At 45.9% G+C, this 17,708-nt stretch overlaps 1 protein-coding gene across 1 annotated transcript in view; it reads right to left on the minus strand.

Annotated features, from left to right (window-relative positions):
- The window catches only part of map2k5 (mitogen-activated protein kinase kinase 5), a 122,790-nt gene that overhangs the window by 8,363 nt on the left and 96,719 nt on the right, over positions 1 to 17,708 (minus strand). Inside the window, exons 20-21 of the mRNA XM_041882876.2 lie at positions 5,928 to 5,989; positions 2,456 to 2,501 (exon numbers count right to left, since the gene is read on the minus strand). Coding sequence (XP_041738810.1) covers positions 2,456 to 2,501; positions 5,928 to 5,989 — 108 coding nt within the window. The remainder of the gene's footprint in view (positions 1 to 2,455; positions 2,502 to 5,927; positions 5,990 to 17,708) is intronic.

Consider the following 17,708-nt stretch of genomic DNA (forward strand, 5'->3'; position numbering starts at 1 on the left):
ATTTTATTGACGTCATTCCCGCTGTGGGGTTTTATGGTATGAGCATTAGTGGCTGTTAGTGATGCTAGGTGTCCTGGGATATGTACAGTCTGTTTGGTTGTTGTCGTCTGACTGTCTGTTTGACTGTCTTATGGGATGTCTCCTCTAACGACTAACATACTAGTTCTACAGTGTTGATGATCATGGGATGTCCTACTAACTAACTAACTAACTGACAGAACTAAACTAAGCAGAGATCAATGCATTCTCTAAGAGAGGGAGGGAGAGGGAGAGAGAGAGAGGGAGAGGGGAGGGAGAGGGAGGTAGGGAGAGGGGGAGAGGGGGGGGAGAGGGAGAGGGGGGGAGGGAGGGAGGGAGGGAAGGAGGGAGAGGGGGAGAGAGGGAGGGAGAGGGGGAGAGAGAGGGAGGGAGAGAGAGAGAGAGAGCGAGAGAGAGAGAGAGAGGGAGGGCGGGATGGAGAGAGAGAGAGAGAGAGGGAGGGAGGGCGGGATGGAGAGAGAGAGAGAGGGATAGAGGAGAGAGAGAGAGAGAGAGAGAGAGAGAGAGAGAGAGAGAGAGAGAGAGAGAGAGAGAGAGAGAGAGAGAGAGAGAGAGAGAGAGAGAGAGAGAGAGCGAGAGAGCGAGAAAGAGGGAGAGATGGGTCTGAGTGTTCAGCTCTCTTTCTCCCCTCTCAATTCCTCTTCCTTGTGTGAGAACACACACACACACTCGGTTAGCACCTCTGCATTTACACCCATCCCCAAAACACACACACACACAAACACAAACAGTGTCTATCTACACACACAACCACAGTCTCTCCCTTCCCTGTCACAGCTCTTAAAAGGCAGCTGGTGCAAATTGCTGTGCCCTTGTGGGCTAACGCCAGATCAGAGAAGCCCATCAAGTTCCCACTTGGAGTGAGACAGACTCAGTTAGACTCATTGGGGGAAGAGGGGACATTCAACTCATGTCTAGAAAGATATGTCTGTGTGATATCTTCTTACAGTCATGTTTTGGTTCAGTCCCATAACCTTGGGAGGTTTCTATAGTCTGTAATACGGTAACTCATCATCAGGTTGTTAGGAGGTTTCTATAGTCTGTAATACGGTAACTCATCATCAGGTTGTTAGGAGGTTTCTATGGGCTGTAATACGGTAACTCATCATCAGGTTGTTAGGAGGTTTCTATAGTCTGTAATATGGTAACTCATCATCAGGTTGTTAGGAGGTTTCTATAGTCTGTAATACGGTAACTCATCATCAGGTTGTTAGGAGGTTTCTATAGTCTGTAATACGGTAACTCATCATCAGGTTGTTAGGAGGTTTCTATAGTCTAATACGGTAACTCATCATCAGGTTGTTAGGAGGTTTCTATAGTCTGTAATACGGTAACTCATCATCGGTTGTTAGGAGGTTTCTATAGTCTGTAATACGGTAACTCATCATCAGGTTGTTAGGAGGTTTCTATAGTCTGTAATACGGTAACTCATCATCAGGTTGTTAGGAGGTTTCTATAGTCTGTAATACGGTAACTCATCAGGTTGTTAGGAGGTTTCTATAGTCTGTAATACGGTAACTCATCATCAGGTTGTTAGGAGGTTTCTATGGGCTGTAATACGGTAACTCATCATCAGGTTGTTAGGAGGTTTCTATAGTCTGTAATACGGTAACTCATCATCAGGTTGTTAGGAGGTTTCTATAGTCTGTAATACGGTAACTCATCATCAGGTTGTTAGGAGGTTTCTATAGTCTGTAATACGGTAACTCATCATCAGGTTGTTAGGAGGTTTCTATAGTCTGTAATACGGTAACTCATCATCAGGTTGTTAGGAGGTTTCTATAGTCTGTAATACGGTAACTCATCATCAGGTTGTTAGGAGGTTTCTATAGTCTGTAATACGGTAACTCATCATCAGGTTGTTAGGAGGTTTCTATAGTCTGTAATACGGTAACTCATCATCAGGTTGTTAGGAGGTTTCTATAGTCTGTAATACGGTAACTCATCATCAGGTTGTTAGGAGGTTTCTATAGTCTGTAATACGGTAACTCATCATCAGGTTGTTAGGAGGTTTCTATAGTCTGTAATACGGTAACTCATCATCAGGTTGTTAGGAGGTTTCTATAGTCTGTAATATGGTAACTCATCATCAGGTTGTTAGGAGGTTTCTATAGTCTGTAATACGGTAACTCATCATCAGGTTGTTAGGAGGTTTCTATAGTCTGTAATACGGTAACTCATCATCAGGTTGTTAGGAGGTTTCTATAGTCTGTAATACGGTAACTCATCATCAGGTTGTTAGGAGGTTTTTATGGGCTGTAATACGGTAACTCATCATCAGGTTGTTAGGAGGTTTTTATGGGCTGTAATATGGTAACTCATCATCAGGTTGTTGGGAGGTTTCTATAGTCTGTAATACGGTAACTCATCATCAGGTTGTTAGGAGGTTTCTATAGTCTGTAATACGGTAACTCACCATAAGGTTGTTGGGAGCAGGTCTCTCTTTGGGGAGTCTCTTCATGCTGAACAGAGAAAACAGCACAGTTTTATCACAATGTTGTTTAAGCATACAGATCACTTTTTGAAGGTAAGACTATTTCATTTTTTGGTTCATTAGTTACATTTTTCTATAAGTAATTCCTAATGAGCATTTGTTCCTAATGAGCATCCAAGGACATTACTGACAAACCTGACAAGCATAATTGCCAGATTGTCCCAATGGTGCTTTTGTTACAACATGAGCCCAACACTATGCAAACGGTATGGCTAGTACCATTTTACAACAACATTTGCGGACAACCAGTCCATACTCATCATGGAAGAGGTCTCCTCGATGTTGTGTGTGTGTGTGTGTGTTGGCCTACTATCATTTGAATAATAAAGACGATCAAAACCATCATCATCATCATCATCTTCATCACCACCACTCTAACCACCAGTCCCAGCTCACACACACTAAGTACCCAAATAGTCATTGACCCTGTATGAGGACCCTGCCAGTCCTGAGCATGTGGACTGTAGATTTGTCAGGGCGACCTACATAGGGGACTGTGAAGGATTAGTCTGTGGTTCCTGAGAGGCCCGTCTGGAGCTAACCGCGTTACTGCGTGATGAATCACAGCGGGCAGGGACCAGGGACAGGACAGGGACCTCTAAGAATAGCCTGGGAGGTGGCAGTGCCAACCTGGTGCCAGGGTTGGGGCGGGCGCGGAGAAGAGAGACAGAGACCTGGCCTGTTTGAGTAAATAAGGCGTAGAGATAGGTAAACAACAGCTGGCGGTGTGTAGACACAGGTACAAGGGCATACACATGCAGAAACACACACTGGAATGGTCCTGTTTTTGGCTTGTAGGTCGGCACCATGGGTGCTTCCCCCCTGCTGTGTGTGTGTGTGTGTGTGTGTTTGTGTGTTTGTTTGAGAGCATTTGGGTAACAGGGAGCCAACAGACCATGAGAGACATGGTCAGTGTAAATATTGTGATGTGCTGTGCTGCTACAGTAGAGAAACCAATCAGAGAGGTCATTTGTCCTGCTGGAGAGCCTGGTATACTGGGATATGGCCTGTCCTTGTTATCCTGTCTCTGTGCTGGCTGCCCCATTACCACCCAACACCATTAACAAACACAGGAGAGTGGAGGGCGCTACAGTGATAATGCACATCCTACATGACATTCATCAAGTTCAAAAATACAGCCTACTAAATTCATATGAACGATCGCATTTAGTGTACTAAAGACAATGGATAAAAAAAAAATCTTTGCGGTCTGTCTTTGGCAAATTAAATGCATACTATCCAATTGTTTAACTTCATTTTTAAACATATTGAATTTGTTGATGTATTAGGTTTCTGTTTTTCGTTTTTTTTCCTGTTCAGCTGAAACCAACAAATCAAAAGGCTGATGGGAAAGATGATGGAGAAAGAGATGAGAGAGAGAGATAGGAGAGAGAGGATAAGCGAGTGAGGGTGGAGGAGAGAGAGAGAGGATAAGGGAGTGAGGGTGGAGGAGAGAGAGAGAGGATAAGGGAGTGAGGGTGGAGGAGAGAGAGAGAGGATAAGGGAGTGAGGGTGGAGGAGAGGGAGAGAGGATAAAGGAGTGAGGGTAGAGGAGCGAGAGAGAGAGAGGATAAAGGAGTGAGGGTGGAGGAGAGAGAGAGAGGATAAAGGAGTGAGGGTGGAGGAGCGAGAGAGAGGATAAGGGAGTGAGGGTGGAGGAGAGAGAAAGAGAGGATAAGGGAGTGAGGGTGGAGGAGAGAGAGAGAGAGAGGATAAAGGAGTGAGGGTAGAGGAGTGAGAGAGAGAGAGGATAAAGGAGTGAGGGTGGAGGAGAGAGAGAGAGGATAAAGGAGTGAGGGTGGAGGAGAGAGAGAGAGAAAGAGAGTGAGGGTTGGGGAGAGAGAGAGGATAAGAGAGTGAGGGTTGGGGAGAGAGAGAGAGGATAAAGGAGTGAGGGTGGAGGAGAGAGAGAGAGAGAGAGAGGATAAGGGAGTGAGGGTGGAGGAGCGAGAGAGAGAGAGGATAAAGGAGTGAGGGTGGAGGAGAGAGAGAGAGGATAAAGGAGTGAGGGTGGAGGAGAGAGAGAGGATAAGGGAGTGAGGGTGGAGGAGAGAGAGAGGATAAGAGAGTGAGGGTGGAGGAGAGAGAGAGAGGATAAAGGAGTGAGGGTGGAGGAGAGAGAGAGAGGATAAGGGAGTGAGGGTGGAGGAGAGAGAGAGAGGATAAGGGAGTGAGGGTGGAGGAGAGAGAGAGAGGATAAGGGAGTGAGGGTGGAGGAGAGAGAGAGGATAAGGGAGTGAGGGTGGAGGAGAGAGAGAGGATAAGGGAGTGAGGGTGGAGGAGAGAGAGAGGATAAGGGAGTGAGGGTGGAGAGAGAGAGGATAAGGGAGTGAGGGTGGAGGAGAGAGAGAGAGGATAAGGGAGTGAGGGTGGAGGAGAGAGAGAGAGGATAAAGGAGTGAGGGTGGAGGAGCGAGAGAGAGGATAAGGGAGTCAGGGTGGAGGAGAGAGAAAGAGAGGATAAGGGAGTGAGGGTGGAGGAGAGAGAGAGAGGATAAAGGAGTGAGGGTGGAGGAGAGAGAGAGAGGATAAAGGAGTGAGGGTGGAGGAGAGAGAGAGAGGATAAAGGAGTGAGGGTGGAGGAGAGAGAGAGAGGATAAAGGAGTGAGGGTGGAGGAGAGAGAGAGAGAAAGAGAGTGAGGGTCGGGGAGAGAGAGAGGATAAGAGAGTGAGGGTCGGGGAGAGAGAGAGGATAAAGGAGTGAGGGTGGAGAGAGAGAGAGGATAAGGGAGTGAGGGTGGAGGAGAGAGAGAGAGGATAAGGGAGTGAGGGTGGAGGAGAGAGAGAGAGGATAAGGGAGTGAGGGTGGAGGAGAGAGAGAGGATAAGGGAGTGAGGGTGGAGGAGAGAGAGAGAGGATAAGGGAGTGAGGGTGGAGGAGAGAGAGAGAGGATAAAGGAGTGAGGGTGGAGGAGAGAGAGAGAGGATAAGGAAGTGAGGGTGGAGGAGAGAGAGAGAGGATAAAGGAGTGAGGGTGGAGGAGAGAGAGAGAGGATAAGGAGTGAGGGTGGAGGAGAGAGAGAGGATAAGGGAGTGAGGGTGGAGGAGAGAGAGAGGATAAAGGAGTGAGGGTGGAGGAGAGAGAGAGAGGATAAGGGAGTGAGGGTGGAGGAGAGAGAGAGAGGATAAAGGAGTGAGGGTGGAGGAGAGAGAGAGAGGATAAGGGAGTGAGGGTGGAGGAGAGAGAGAGAGGATAAAGGAGTGAGGGTGGAGGAGAGAGAGAGAGGATAAAGGAGTGAGGGTGGAGGAGAGAGAGAGAGGATAAAGGAGTGAGGGTGGAGGAGAGAGGTGATAAGGATTGTCTCACTTAGCTATTTTAAGATGAATGCACTAACTGTAAATCGCTGTGGATAAGAGCATCTGTTAAATGACTAAAATGTATAAAATGAGACTCACCACTGTGTGATGAAGTGGACAAACTTCTGGGTGAACTGACCCACAGGAAGAATAGGAGGGTCCTGGGAGAAAGACAAGGACACAATGGGACAACTTAGACAGCACAGTACAGCATAACAGGGAAGCTAGGAAAAAAAGAATATCACCATGTGTGATGTCAGATTTCAAATCTGTCACTATGAGCTAAACCCATTTCTTATTTTTGTTGAATAAATCCACTTTGACAAACATTACTAATCAACACATTAATAACTTGAAATATAACCTAAATTAGAGATTTAATTACACAAATCTAAAAATCCCAATTCCTCACAATCACTGCGCCTAGATCTGTATCCACTGATCTAGAACACAAAACCACAATTCGGAGAAACCCCAAACCCTGAACTACATATAATTCTAGTTATTAAAACACATTACGCAGAGAAAAGCCGACCTTGATAAGGAGGGTATTTCTAAAAGCTGCAGTACATTGTCCCGTCTCCTTAGTAAAAAGAGGTAGCTGCACCTGAACCCCACCAATTGTTAGAGGAGCACAATGGAGTCAAGGAAAACCATCTCCTTTAGGAATCAGTGGGGGGTTCGGGTGAGCACAAGTGTGAGCGGCACGGGTCATCTTCCACCGAATAAAAATAGAAAAGGAGATTTCGCCGTGAAATGGCGAAACATTTTACCATCAGATTGCAACTGTTATTTATTTTTACATTAATGCCCTCTAAAGTATATATATTTAAAAGTATCTAAAAATATATTTTTTACTTGGCAATGGCACGATGTAAAATGTGTTTGAGGCATAAATACAAATGAAAACTTTATTATAATCATATTATAAAGGTAGTTTGTTACAGTTTGATAGTCAAAGACTAAGAATACATTTGAGAACTTTAAAGCAGCACTCCTACATATGAGGAGCACAAGTAACATTTCTAAGAGCCACAAATCAGAACGCTGTTTTATTACGATCCCAGTCTTGTGTCTGAATCGGAACATAAGGAGGTACATTTTCCCTTTCTTAAGGGCCAAGCCCATTTCTTCAGCCTCCTGACGTTGAAGAGGCACTGTTGCGCCTTCTTCACCACGCTGTCTGCGTGTGAGGAAATGTGTGTGTATTTCGTGTGTGTGTGTATATTTCATGTGAATGTGTGTGGAGAGCACAGGCCAGGCCCAGTGGATGTTGCCCCCCCCCCCCCCTCCCCCTCCCCCTCTATAGCTCCCCCTCCATCCGTTACCCGATGGTCCACACACACTTACAAACAGTCGTGAAGAAGGCATGACAGCGCCTCTTCCCCCTCAGGAGGCTGAAAAGATTTGGCATGGGCCCTCAAATCCTCAAAAAGCTATACAGCTGCACCATTGAGAGCATCTTGACTGGCTGCATCACTGCTTGGTACGGCAACTGCACCACCCTCGATTGCATAGTTATACAGAGAGTGGTGTGGACAGCCCAGTACATCACTGGAGCCGAGCTCCCTGCCATCCAGGACCTCGATACCAGATCGTGTGAAAGGAAGGCCTGACCCTGGAACCGTCCCTGTATATAGCTACTGACCCTGGAACCGTCCCTGTATATAGCTACTGACCCTGGAACTGTCCCTGTATATAGCTACTGACCCTGGACCTGTATATAGCTACTGACCATGGAACTGTCCCTGTATATAGCTACTGACCCTGGAACTGTCCCTGTATATAGCTACTGACCCTGGAACTGTCCCTGTATATAGCTACTGACCCTGGAACTGTCCCTGTATATAGCTACTGACCCTGGAACTGTCCCTGTATATAGCTAATGACCCTGGACCTGTCCTTGTATTAACAGTTGAAGTCGGAAGTTTACATACACTTAGGTTGGAGTCATTAAAACTTGTTTTTCAACCACTCCACAAATTTCTTGTTAACAAACTATAGTTTTGGCACGTCGGTTACGACATCTACTTCGTGCATGACACAAGTAATTTTTCCAACAATTGTTTACAGACAGATTTTTCACTTATAATTCACTGTATCACAATACCAGTGGGTCAGAAGTTTACATACAGTGGGGAAAAAAAGTATTTAGTCAGCCACCAATTGTGCAAGTTCTCCCACTTAAAAAGATGAGAGAGGCCTGTAATTTTCATCATAGGTACACGTCAACTATGACAGACAAAATGAGAAAAAAAAATACAGAAAATCACATTGTAGGATTTTTTATGAATTTATTTGCAAATTATGGTGGAAAATAAGTATTTGGTCAATAACAACAGTTTCTCAATACTTTGTTATATACCCTTTGTTGGCAATGACACAGGTCAAACGTTTTCTGTAAGTCTTCACAAGGTTTTCACACACTGTTGCTGGTATTTTGGCCCATTCCTCCATGCAGATCTCCTCTAGAGCAGTGATGTTTTGGGGCTGTCGCTGGGCAACACGGACTTTCAACTCCCTCCAAAGATTTTCTATGGGGTTGAGATCTGGAGACTGGCTAGGCCACTCCAGGACCTTGAAATGCTTCGTACGAAGCCACTCCTTCGTTGCCCGGGCGGTGTGTTTGGGATCATTGTCATGCTGAAAGCCCCAGCCACGTTTCATCTTCAATGCCCTTGCTGATGGAAGGAGGTTTTCACCCAAAATCTCACGATACATGGCCCCATTAATTCTTTCCTTTGCACGAATCAGTCGTCCTGGTCCCTTTGCAGAAAAACAGCCCCAAAGCATGATGTTTCCACCCCCATGCTTCACAGTAGGTATGGTGTTCTTTGGATGCAACTCAGCATTCTTTGTCCTCCAAACACGACGAGTTGAGTTTTTACCAAAAAGTTCTATTTTGGTTTCATCTGACCATATGACATTCTCCCAATCCTCTTCTGGATCATCCAAATGCACTCTAGCAAACTTCAGACGGGCCTGGACATGTACTGGCTTAAGTAGGGGGACACGTCTGGCACTGCAGGATTTGAGTCCCTGGCGGCGTAGTGTGTTACTGATGGTAGGCTTTGTTACTTTGGTCCCAGCTCTCTGCAGGTCATTCACTAGGTCCCCCCGTGTGGTTCTGGGATTTTTGCTCACCGTTCTTGTGATCATTTTGACCCCACGGGGTGAGATCTTGCGTGGAGCCCCAGATCGAGGGAGATTATCAGTGGTCTTGTATGTCTTCCATTTCCTAATAATTGCTCCCACAGTTGATTTCTTCAAACCAAGCTGCTTACCTATTGCAGATTCAGTCTTCCCAGCCCGGTGCAGGTCTACAATTTTGTTTCTGGTGTCCTTTGACAGCTCTTTGGTCTTGGCCATAGTGGAGTTTGGAGTGTGACTGTTTGAGGTTGTGGACAGGTGTCTTTTATACTGATAACAAGTTCAAACAGGTGCCATTAATACAGGTAACGAGTGGAGGACAGGTAACGAGTGGAGGACCTCTTAAAGAAGAAGTTACAGGTCTGTGAGAGCCAGAAATCTTGCTTGTTTGTAGGTGACCAAATACTTATTTTCCACCATAATTTGCAAATAAATTCATTAAAAATCCTACAATGTGATTTTCTGGATTTTTTCCCCTCAATTTGTCTGTCATAGTTGACGTGTACCTATGATGAAAATTACAGGCCTCTCTCATCTTTTTAAGTGGGAGAACCTGCACAATTGGTGGCTGACTAAATACTTTTTTCCCCCACTGTACACTAAGTTGACGGTGCCTTTAAACAGCTTGGAAAATTCCAGAAAAAAATGTCATGGCTTTAGAAGCTTCTGACAGGCTAATTGACATAATTTGAGTCAATTGGAGGTGTACCTGTGGATGTATTTCAAGGCCTACCTCTTTGCTTGACATCATGGGAAAATCAAAAGAAATCAGCCAAGACCTCAGAAAAAGAATTGTAGACCTCCACAAGTCTGGTTCATCCTTGGGAGCAATTTCCAAATGCCTGAAGGTACCACGTTCATCTGTACAAACAATAGTATGCAAGTATAAACACCATCGGACCACGCAGCCGTCATACCGCTCAGGAAGGAGATGCGTTCTGTCTCCTAGAGATGAACGTACTTTGGTGCGAAAAGTGCAAATCAATCCCAGAACAACAGCAAAGGACCATGTGAAGATGCTGGAGGAAACAGGTACAACATTATCTATATCCACAGTAAAACGAGTCCTATATCGACATAACCTGAAAGGCCGCTCAGCAAGGAAGAAGCCACTGCTCCAAAACCGCCATAAAAAAGCCAGACTACGGTTTGCAACTGCACATGGGGACAAAGATCGTACTTTTTGGAGAAACGTCCTCTGGTCTGATGAAACAAAAATAGAACTGTTTGCCCATAATGACCATCGTTATGTTTGGAGGAAAAAGGGGGATCTTGCAAGCCGAAGAACACCATCCCAACCATGAAGCACGGGGGTGGCAGCATCATGCTGTGAGGATGCTTTGCTGCAGGAGGGACTGGTGCACTTCACAAAATAGATGGCATCATGAGGAAGGAAATGTATGTGGATATATTGAAGCAACATCTCAAGACATCAGTCAGGAAGTTAAAGCTTGGTCGCAAATGGGTCTTCCAAATGGACAACGACCCCAAGCATACTTCCAAAGTTGTTCCAAAATGGCTTAAGGACAACAAAGTCAAGGTATTGGAGTGGCCATCACAAAGCCCTGACCTCAATCCTATAGAACATCTGTGGGCAGAACTGAAAAAGCGTGTGCGAGCAAGGAGGCCTACAAATTTGACTCAGTTACACCAGCTCTGTCAGGAGGAATGGGCCATAATTCACCCAACTTATTGTGGGAAGCTTGTGGAAGGCTACCCGAAACGTTTGACCCAAGTTAAACAATTTAAAGGCAATGCTACCAAATACTAACTGAGTGTATGTCAACTTCTGACCCACTAGGAATGTGATGAAATAAATAAAAGCTGAAATAAATAATTCTCTCTACTATTATTCTGACATTACACATTCTTAAAATAAAGTGGTGATCCTAACAGACCTAAGACAGGGCATTTTTACTAGGATTAAATGTCAGGAATTGTGAAAAACTGAGTTTAAATGTATTTGGCTAAGGTGTATGTAAACTTCAGACTTCAACTGTAGCTACTGTCCCTGTATATAGCTACTGACCTTGGAACCGTCCCTGTATATAGCTACTGACCCTGGAACTGTCCCCGTATATAGCTACTGACCCTGGAACTGTCCCTGTATATAGCTACTGACCCTGGAACTGTCCCTGTATGTAGCTACTGACCCTGGAACTGTCCCTGTATGTAGCTGACTTACTTTCTCCTGTTTTTGGTCTACTTTACTTTATAATACTACTGATATTAGTACTACTGATATTGATTACTACTGATATTAGTACTACTGATATTGATTACTACTGATATTGATTACTACTGATATTAGTACTACTGATATTGATTACTACTGATATTAGTACTACTGATATTGATTACTACTGATATTGATTACTGCATCGTTGGGAACGAGCTCGCAGGAAAGGCCTTTCACTGTACTCTTGTGCATGTGACAATGAAACTTTAAACATTTCAAAATAATATCTGTAATGTGTGTTTTTGAGTGAGAGAGAAAAAATGAAGCCTATAAATGGTCTAGTGACCAAATAAATGTGTAACAGAGCTTGAGCAGCTGCCTTCTTTTGGTTGTACGGCACACCCGCGCACACACACGCACACACACGCACACACACCCGCGCACACACACGCACACACACGCACACACACACACACGCACACACACGCACACACACGCATACACACCTGCGCACACACACGCACAGCCAAAAAAGGTGTTCAGTCAAAAAGGCGGATTGAACTGTTTACATATGAGCTTGCTTTGCTATTCCTGACATATCGATCACAGAACCCAGCAAATTATGATACATGCACCTATTTAAATTAACAAAGGAATGGCTTATTCTAATATCACTCTACTTCCTAGTGCTGCTGCTGCTTGGATGAGTAATATCTCACACACGCCCTACAGCACTACAGGCGAAATGCTTCAGCGTACACGCCGTTTAGAGAGAGAGAGCGCCAAACTATTTCCCCTGCAGAGTTGTACTGTGTCGCATACGCTGGCACACACACACACACCAAACAAACAGGAATTTGTTGTACAGTACACACACCTGAAAATTCAGACACACACACACACGCACAAAAACACAAAACACACACACTCATGCATGTATTCATGGCCCCAGCTGAGGAGGACAGCGGCAGACTTTGATGTATAGCGTTCCCAGATGAGCACGGTGATGAAAGCCACGGTCCGTGTGTCTTCTCTCTGAGCACCGTTAAACACACACACACACACACACACACACCTCAACCCCCTATAACACACACACACACACACACACACACACACACCGAGCAGTAAATATACATGTCATTGGCCCAGCGCAATTATCAGGCAAAATGAGATCCGTAATTACAGGGCTAGGGAAATTAAAGCAGAGTTCTTGTTAGTGCTTTGCTGCTCAACAAGTAGGAGAGACACAGAGATAAATGAACGAGAGTGTGACAGCAGGAGCGATGTGTGGATTCATGGAACTGGGAGATTCTCTCGTTCTAGAGTTTTAGAGAATCGAGGCCAAATGTCCTCGTCTGTCCTCCCAAACAGAGGTGAGTTATGTATGTTTGAAGAGAGAGACACAGAGAGAGAGAGAGAGAGAGCGAGAGAGCTATACCTGCTCTCCCCGAACAGACCTCCAGCTACACCTGCTCTCCCCCGAACACACCTCCAGCTACACCTGCTCTCCCCCGAATACACCTCCAGCTACAACAAAATAGTTCAACCATAACAGCCATAACTACTACTGTAAGCCTAGCTACAGCCATAACTACTACTGTAGGCCTAGCTACAGCCATAACTACTACTGTAAGCCTAGCTACAGCCATAACTACTACTGTAGGCCTGGCTACAGCCATAACTACTACTGTAGGCCTGGCAACAGCCATAACTACTACTGTAGGCCTGGCAACAGCCATAACTACTACTGTAGGCCTAGTAACAGCCATAACTACTACTGTAGGCCTAGTAACAGCCATAACTACTACTGTAGGCCTAGTAACAGCCATAACTACTACTGTAGGCCTAGCTACAGCCATAACTACTACTGTAGGCCTAGCAACAGCCATAACTACTACTGTAGGCCTAGCAACAGCCATAACTACTACTGTAGGCCTAGCAACAGCCATAACTACTACTGTAGGCCTAGCAACAGCCATAACTACTACTGTAGGCCTAGTAACAGCCATAACTACTACTGTAGGCCTAGCAACAGCCATAACTACTACTGTATCCCTGACTACAGCCATAACTACTACTGTAGGCCTAGCTACAGCCATAACTACTACTGTAGGCCTAGTTACAGCCATAACTACTACTGTAGGCCTAGTTCGAATCCAGGCTCTGTCGCAGCCGGCCGCGACCGGGACACTCATGGGCGGCGCACAATTGGCCCAGCGTCGTCCAGGGTAGGGGAGGGAATGGCCGGCAGGGATGTAGCTCAGTTGATAGAGCATGCCGCTTGCAACGCCAGGTTGTGGGTTCGATTCTCACAGGGGGCCAGTATAAAAAAAATATGATCACTAACTGTAAGTCGCTCTGGATAAGAGCGTCTGCTAAATGACTAAAATGTAAAATGTAAATGTAACAGCCATAACTACTACTGTAGGCCTAGCTACAGCCATAACTACTACTGTAGGCCTAGTAACAGCCATAACTACTACTGTAGGCCTGGCAACAGCCATAACTACTACTGTAGGCCTGTCTACAGCCATAACTACTACTGTAGGCCTAGCTACAGCCATAACTACTACTGTAGGCCTAGCTACAGCCATAACTACTACTGTAGGCCTGGCTACAGCCATAACTACTACTGTAGGCCTGGCTACAGCCATAACTACTACTGTAGGCCTAGCAACAGCCATAACTACTACTGTAGGCCTAGCAACAGCCATAACTTCTACTGTAGGCCTAGCAACAGCCATAACTACTACTGTAGGCCTAGTAACAGCCATAACTACTACTGTAGGCCTAGTAACAGCCATAACTACTACTGTAGGCCTGGCTACAGCCATAACTACGACTGTATCCCTGACTACAGCCATAACTACTACTGTAGGCCTAGTTCGAATCCAGGCTCTGTCGCAGCCGGCCGCGACCGGGAGACTCATGGGCGGCGCACAATTGGCCCAGCGTCGTCCAGGGTAGGGGAGGGAATGGCCGGCAGGGATGTAGCTCAGTTGATAGAGCATGCCGTTTGCAACGCCAGGGTTGTGGGTTCGATTCCCACAGGGGGCCAGTATAAAAAAATATGTATTCACGAACTGTAAGTCGCTCTGGATAAGAGCGTCTGCTAAATGACTAAAATGTAAAATGTAAATGTAACAGCCATAACTACTACTGTAGGCCTAGCTACAGCCATAACTACTACTGTAGGCCTAGTAACAGCCATAACTACTACTGTAGGCCTGGCTACAGCCATAACTACTACTGTAGGCCTAGTAACAGCCATAACTACTACTGTAGGCCTGTCTACAGCCATAACTACTACTGTAGGCCTAGCTACAGCCATAACTACTACTGTAGGCCTGGCTACAGCCATAACTACTACTGTAGGCCAGGCTACAGCCATAACTACTACTGTAGGCCTGGCTACAGCCATAACTACTACTGTAGGCCTGGCTACAGCCATAACTACTACTGTAGGCCTAGCAACAGCCATAACTACTACTGTAGGCCTAGCAACAGCCATAACTTCTACTGTAGGCCTAGCTACAGCCATAACTACTACTATAGGCCTAGCTACAGCCATACCTACTACTGTAGGCCTAGCTACAGCCATAACTACTACTGTAGGCCTAGCAACAGCCATAACTACTACTGTAGGCCTAGCAACAGCCATAACTTCTACTGTAGGCCTAGCTACAGCCATAACTACTACTGTAGGCCTAGCTACAGCCATAACTACTACTGTAGGCCTAGCTACAGCCATAACTACTACTGTAGGCCTGGCTACAGCCATAACTACTACTGTAGGCCTAGCAACAGCCATAACTACTACTGTAGGCCTAGCTACAGCCATAACTACTACTGTAGGCCTAGTAACAGCCATAACTACTACTGTAGGCCAGGCTACAGCCATAACTACTACTGTAGGCCTAGCTACAGCCATAACTACTACTGTAGGCCTGGCTACAGCCATAACTACTACTGTAGGCCTGGCTACAGCCATAACTACTACTGTAGGCCTAGCAACAGCCATAACTACTACTGTAGGCCTAGCTACAGCCATAACTACTACTGTAGGCCTAGCTACAGCCATAACTACTACTGTAGGCCTGGCTACAGCCATAACTACTACTGTAGGCCTGGCTACAGCCATAACTACTACTGTAGGCCTAGCAACAGCCATAACTACTACTGTAGGCCTGGCTACAGCCATAACTACTACTGTAGGCCTGGCTACAGCCATAACTACTACTGTAGGCCTAGCAACAGCCATAACTACTACTGTAGGCCTAGCAACAGCCATAACTTCTACTGTAGGCCTAGCTACAGCCATAACTACTACTATAGGCCTAGCTACAGCCATAACTACTACTGTAGGCCTGTCTACAGCCATAACTACTACTGTAGGCCTAGCTACAGCCATAACTACTACTGTAGGCATAGCTACAGCCATAACTACTACTGTAGGCCTAGCTACAGCCATAACTACTACTGTAGGCCTGGCTACAGCCATAACTTCTACTGTAGGCCAGGCTACAGCCATAACTACTACTGTAGGCCTAGCAACAGCCATAACTACTACTGTAGGCCTAGCAACAGCCATAACTACTACTGTAGGCCTAGCTACAGCCATAACTACTACTGTAGGCCTAGCTACAGCCATAACTACTACTGTAGGCCTAGCTACAGCCATAACTACTACTGTAGGCCTAGCAACAGCCATAACTACTACTGTAGGCCTAGCAACAGCCATAACTACTACTGTAGGCCTGGCTACAGCCATAACTACTACTGTAGGCCTGGCTACAGCCATAACTACTACTGTAGGCCTGTCTACAGCCATAACTACTACTGTAGGCCTAGCTACAGCCATAACTACTACTGTAGGCCTAGCTACAGCCATAACTACTACTGTAGGCCTAGCTACAGCCATAACTACTACTGTAGGCCTGGCTACAGCCATAACTACTACTGTAGGCCTGGCTACAGCCATAACTACTACTGTAGGCCTAGCTACAGCCATAACTACTACTGTAGGCCTAGCAACAGCCATAACTTCTACTGTAGGCCTAGCTACAGCCATAACTACTACTATAGGCCTAGCTACAGCCATACCTACTACTGTAGGCCTAGCTACAGCCATAACTACTACTGTAGGCCTAGCAACAGCCATAACTACTACTGTAGGCCTAGCAACAGCCATAACTTCTACTGTAGGCCTAGCTACAGCCATAACTACTACTGTAGGCCTAGCAACAGCCATAACTACTACTGTAGGCCTAGCTACAGCCATAACTACTACTGTAGGCCTAGTAACAGCCATAACTACTACTGTAGGCCTAGCAACAGCCATAACTACTACTGTAGGCCTGGCTACAGCCATAACTACTACTGTAGGCCTGGCTACAGCCATAACTACTACTGTAGGCCTAGCAACAGCCATAACTACTACTGTAGGCCTAGCAACAGCCATAACTACTACTGTAGGCCTAGCAACAGCCATAACTACTACTGTAGGCCTAGCTACAGCCATAACTACTACTGTAGGCCTGGCTACAGCCATAACTACTACTGTAGGCCTGGCTACAGCCATAACTACTACTGTAGGCCTAGCTAACAGCCATAACTACTACTGTAGGCCTAGCTACAGCCATAACTACTACTGTAGGCCTAGTAACAGCCATAACTACTACTGTAGGCCTAGTAACAGCCATAACTACTACTGTAGGCCTGGCTACAGCCATAACTACTACTGTAGGCCTGGCTACAGCCATAACTACTACTGTAGGCCTGGCTACAGCCATAACTACTACTGTAGGCCTGGCTACAGCCATAACTACTACTGTAGGCCTAGCAACAGCCATAACTACTACTGTAGGCCTAGCAACAGCCATAACTACTACTGTAGGCCTAGCTACAGCCATAACTACTACTGTAGGCCTAGCTACAGCCATAACTACTACTGTAGGCCTAGCTACAGCCATAACTACTACTGTAGGCCTAGCTACAGCCATAACTACTACTGTAGGCCTGGCTACAGCCATAACTACTACTGTAGGCCTAGCTGCAGCCATAACTACTACTGTAGACCTAGCAACAGCCATAACTACTACTGTAGGCCTAGTAACAGCCATAACTACTACTGTAGTCCTAGCAACAGCCATAACTACTACTGTAGGCCTGGCTACAGCCATAACTACTACTGTAGGCCTAGCTACAGCCATAACTACTACTGTAGGCCTGGCTACAGCCATAACTACTACTGTAGGCCTGGCTACAGCCATAACTACTACTGTAGGCCTGGCTACAGCCATAACTACTACTGTAGGCCTAGCAACAGCCATAACTACTACTGTAGGCCTAGCAACAGCCATAACTTCTACTGTAGGCCTAGCTACAGCCATAACTACTACTGTAGGCCTAGCTACAGCCATACCTACTACTGTAGGCCTAGCTACAGCCATAACTACTACTGTAGGCCTAGCAACAGCCATAACTACTACTGTAGGCCTAGCAACAGCCATAACTACTACTGTAGGCCTAGCTACAGCCATAACTAC

Source organism: Coregonus clupeaformis, chromosome 15 (genome assembly GCF_020615455.1).
Source record: "Coregonus clupeaformis isolate EN_2021a chromosome 15, ASM2061545v1, whole genome shotgun sequence".
In the NCBI taxonomy this organism is placed as follows: Eukaryota; Metazoa; Chordata; class Actinopteri; order Salmoniformes; family Salmonidae; genus Coregonus; species Coregonus clupeaformis.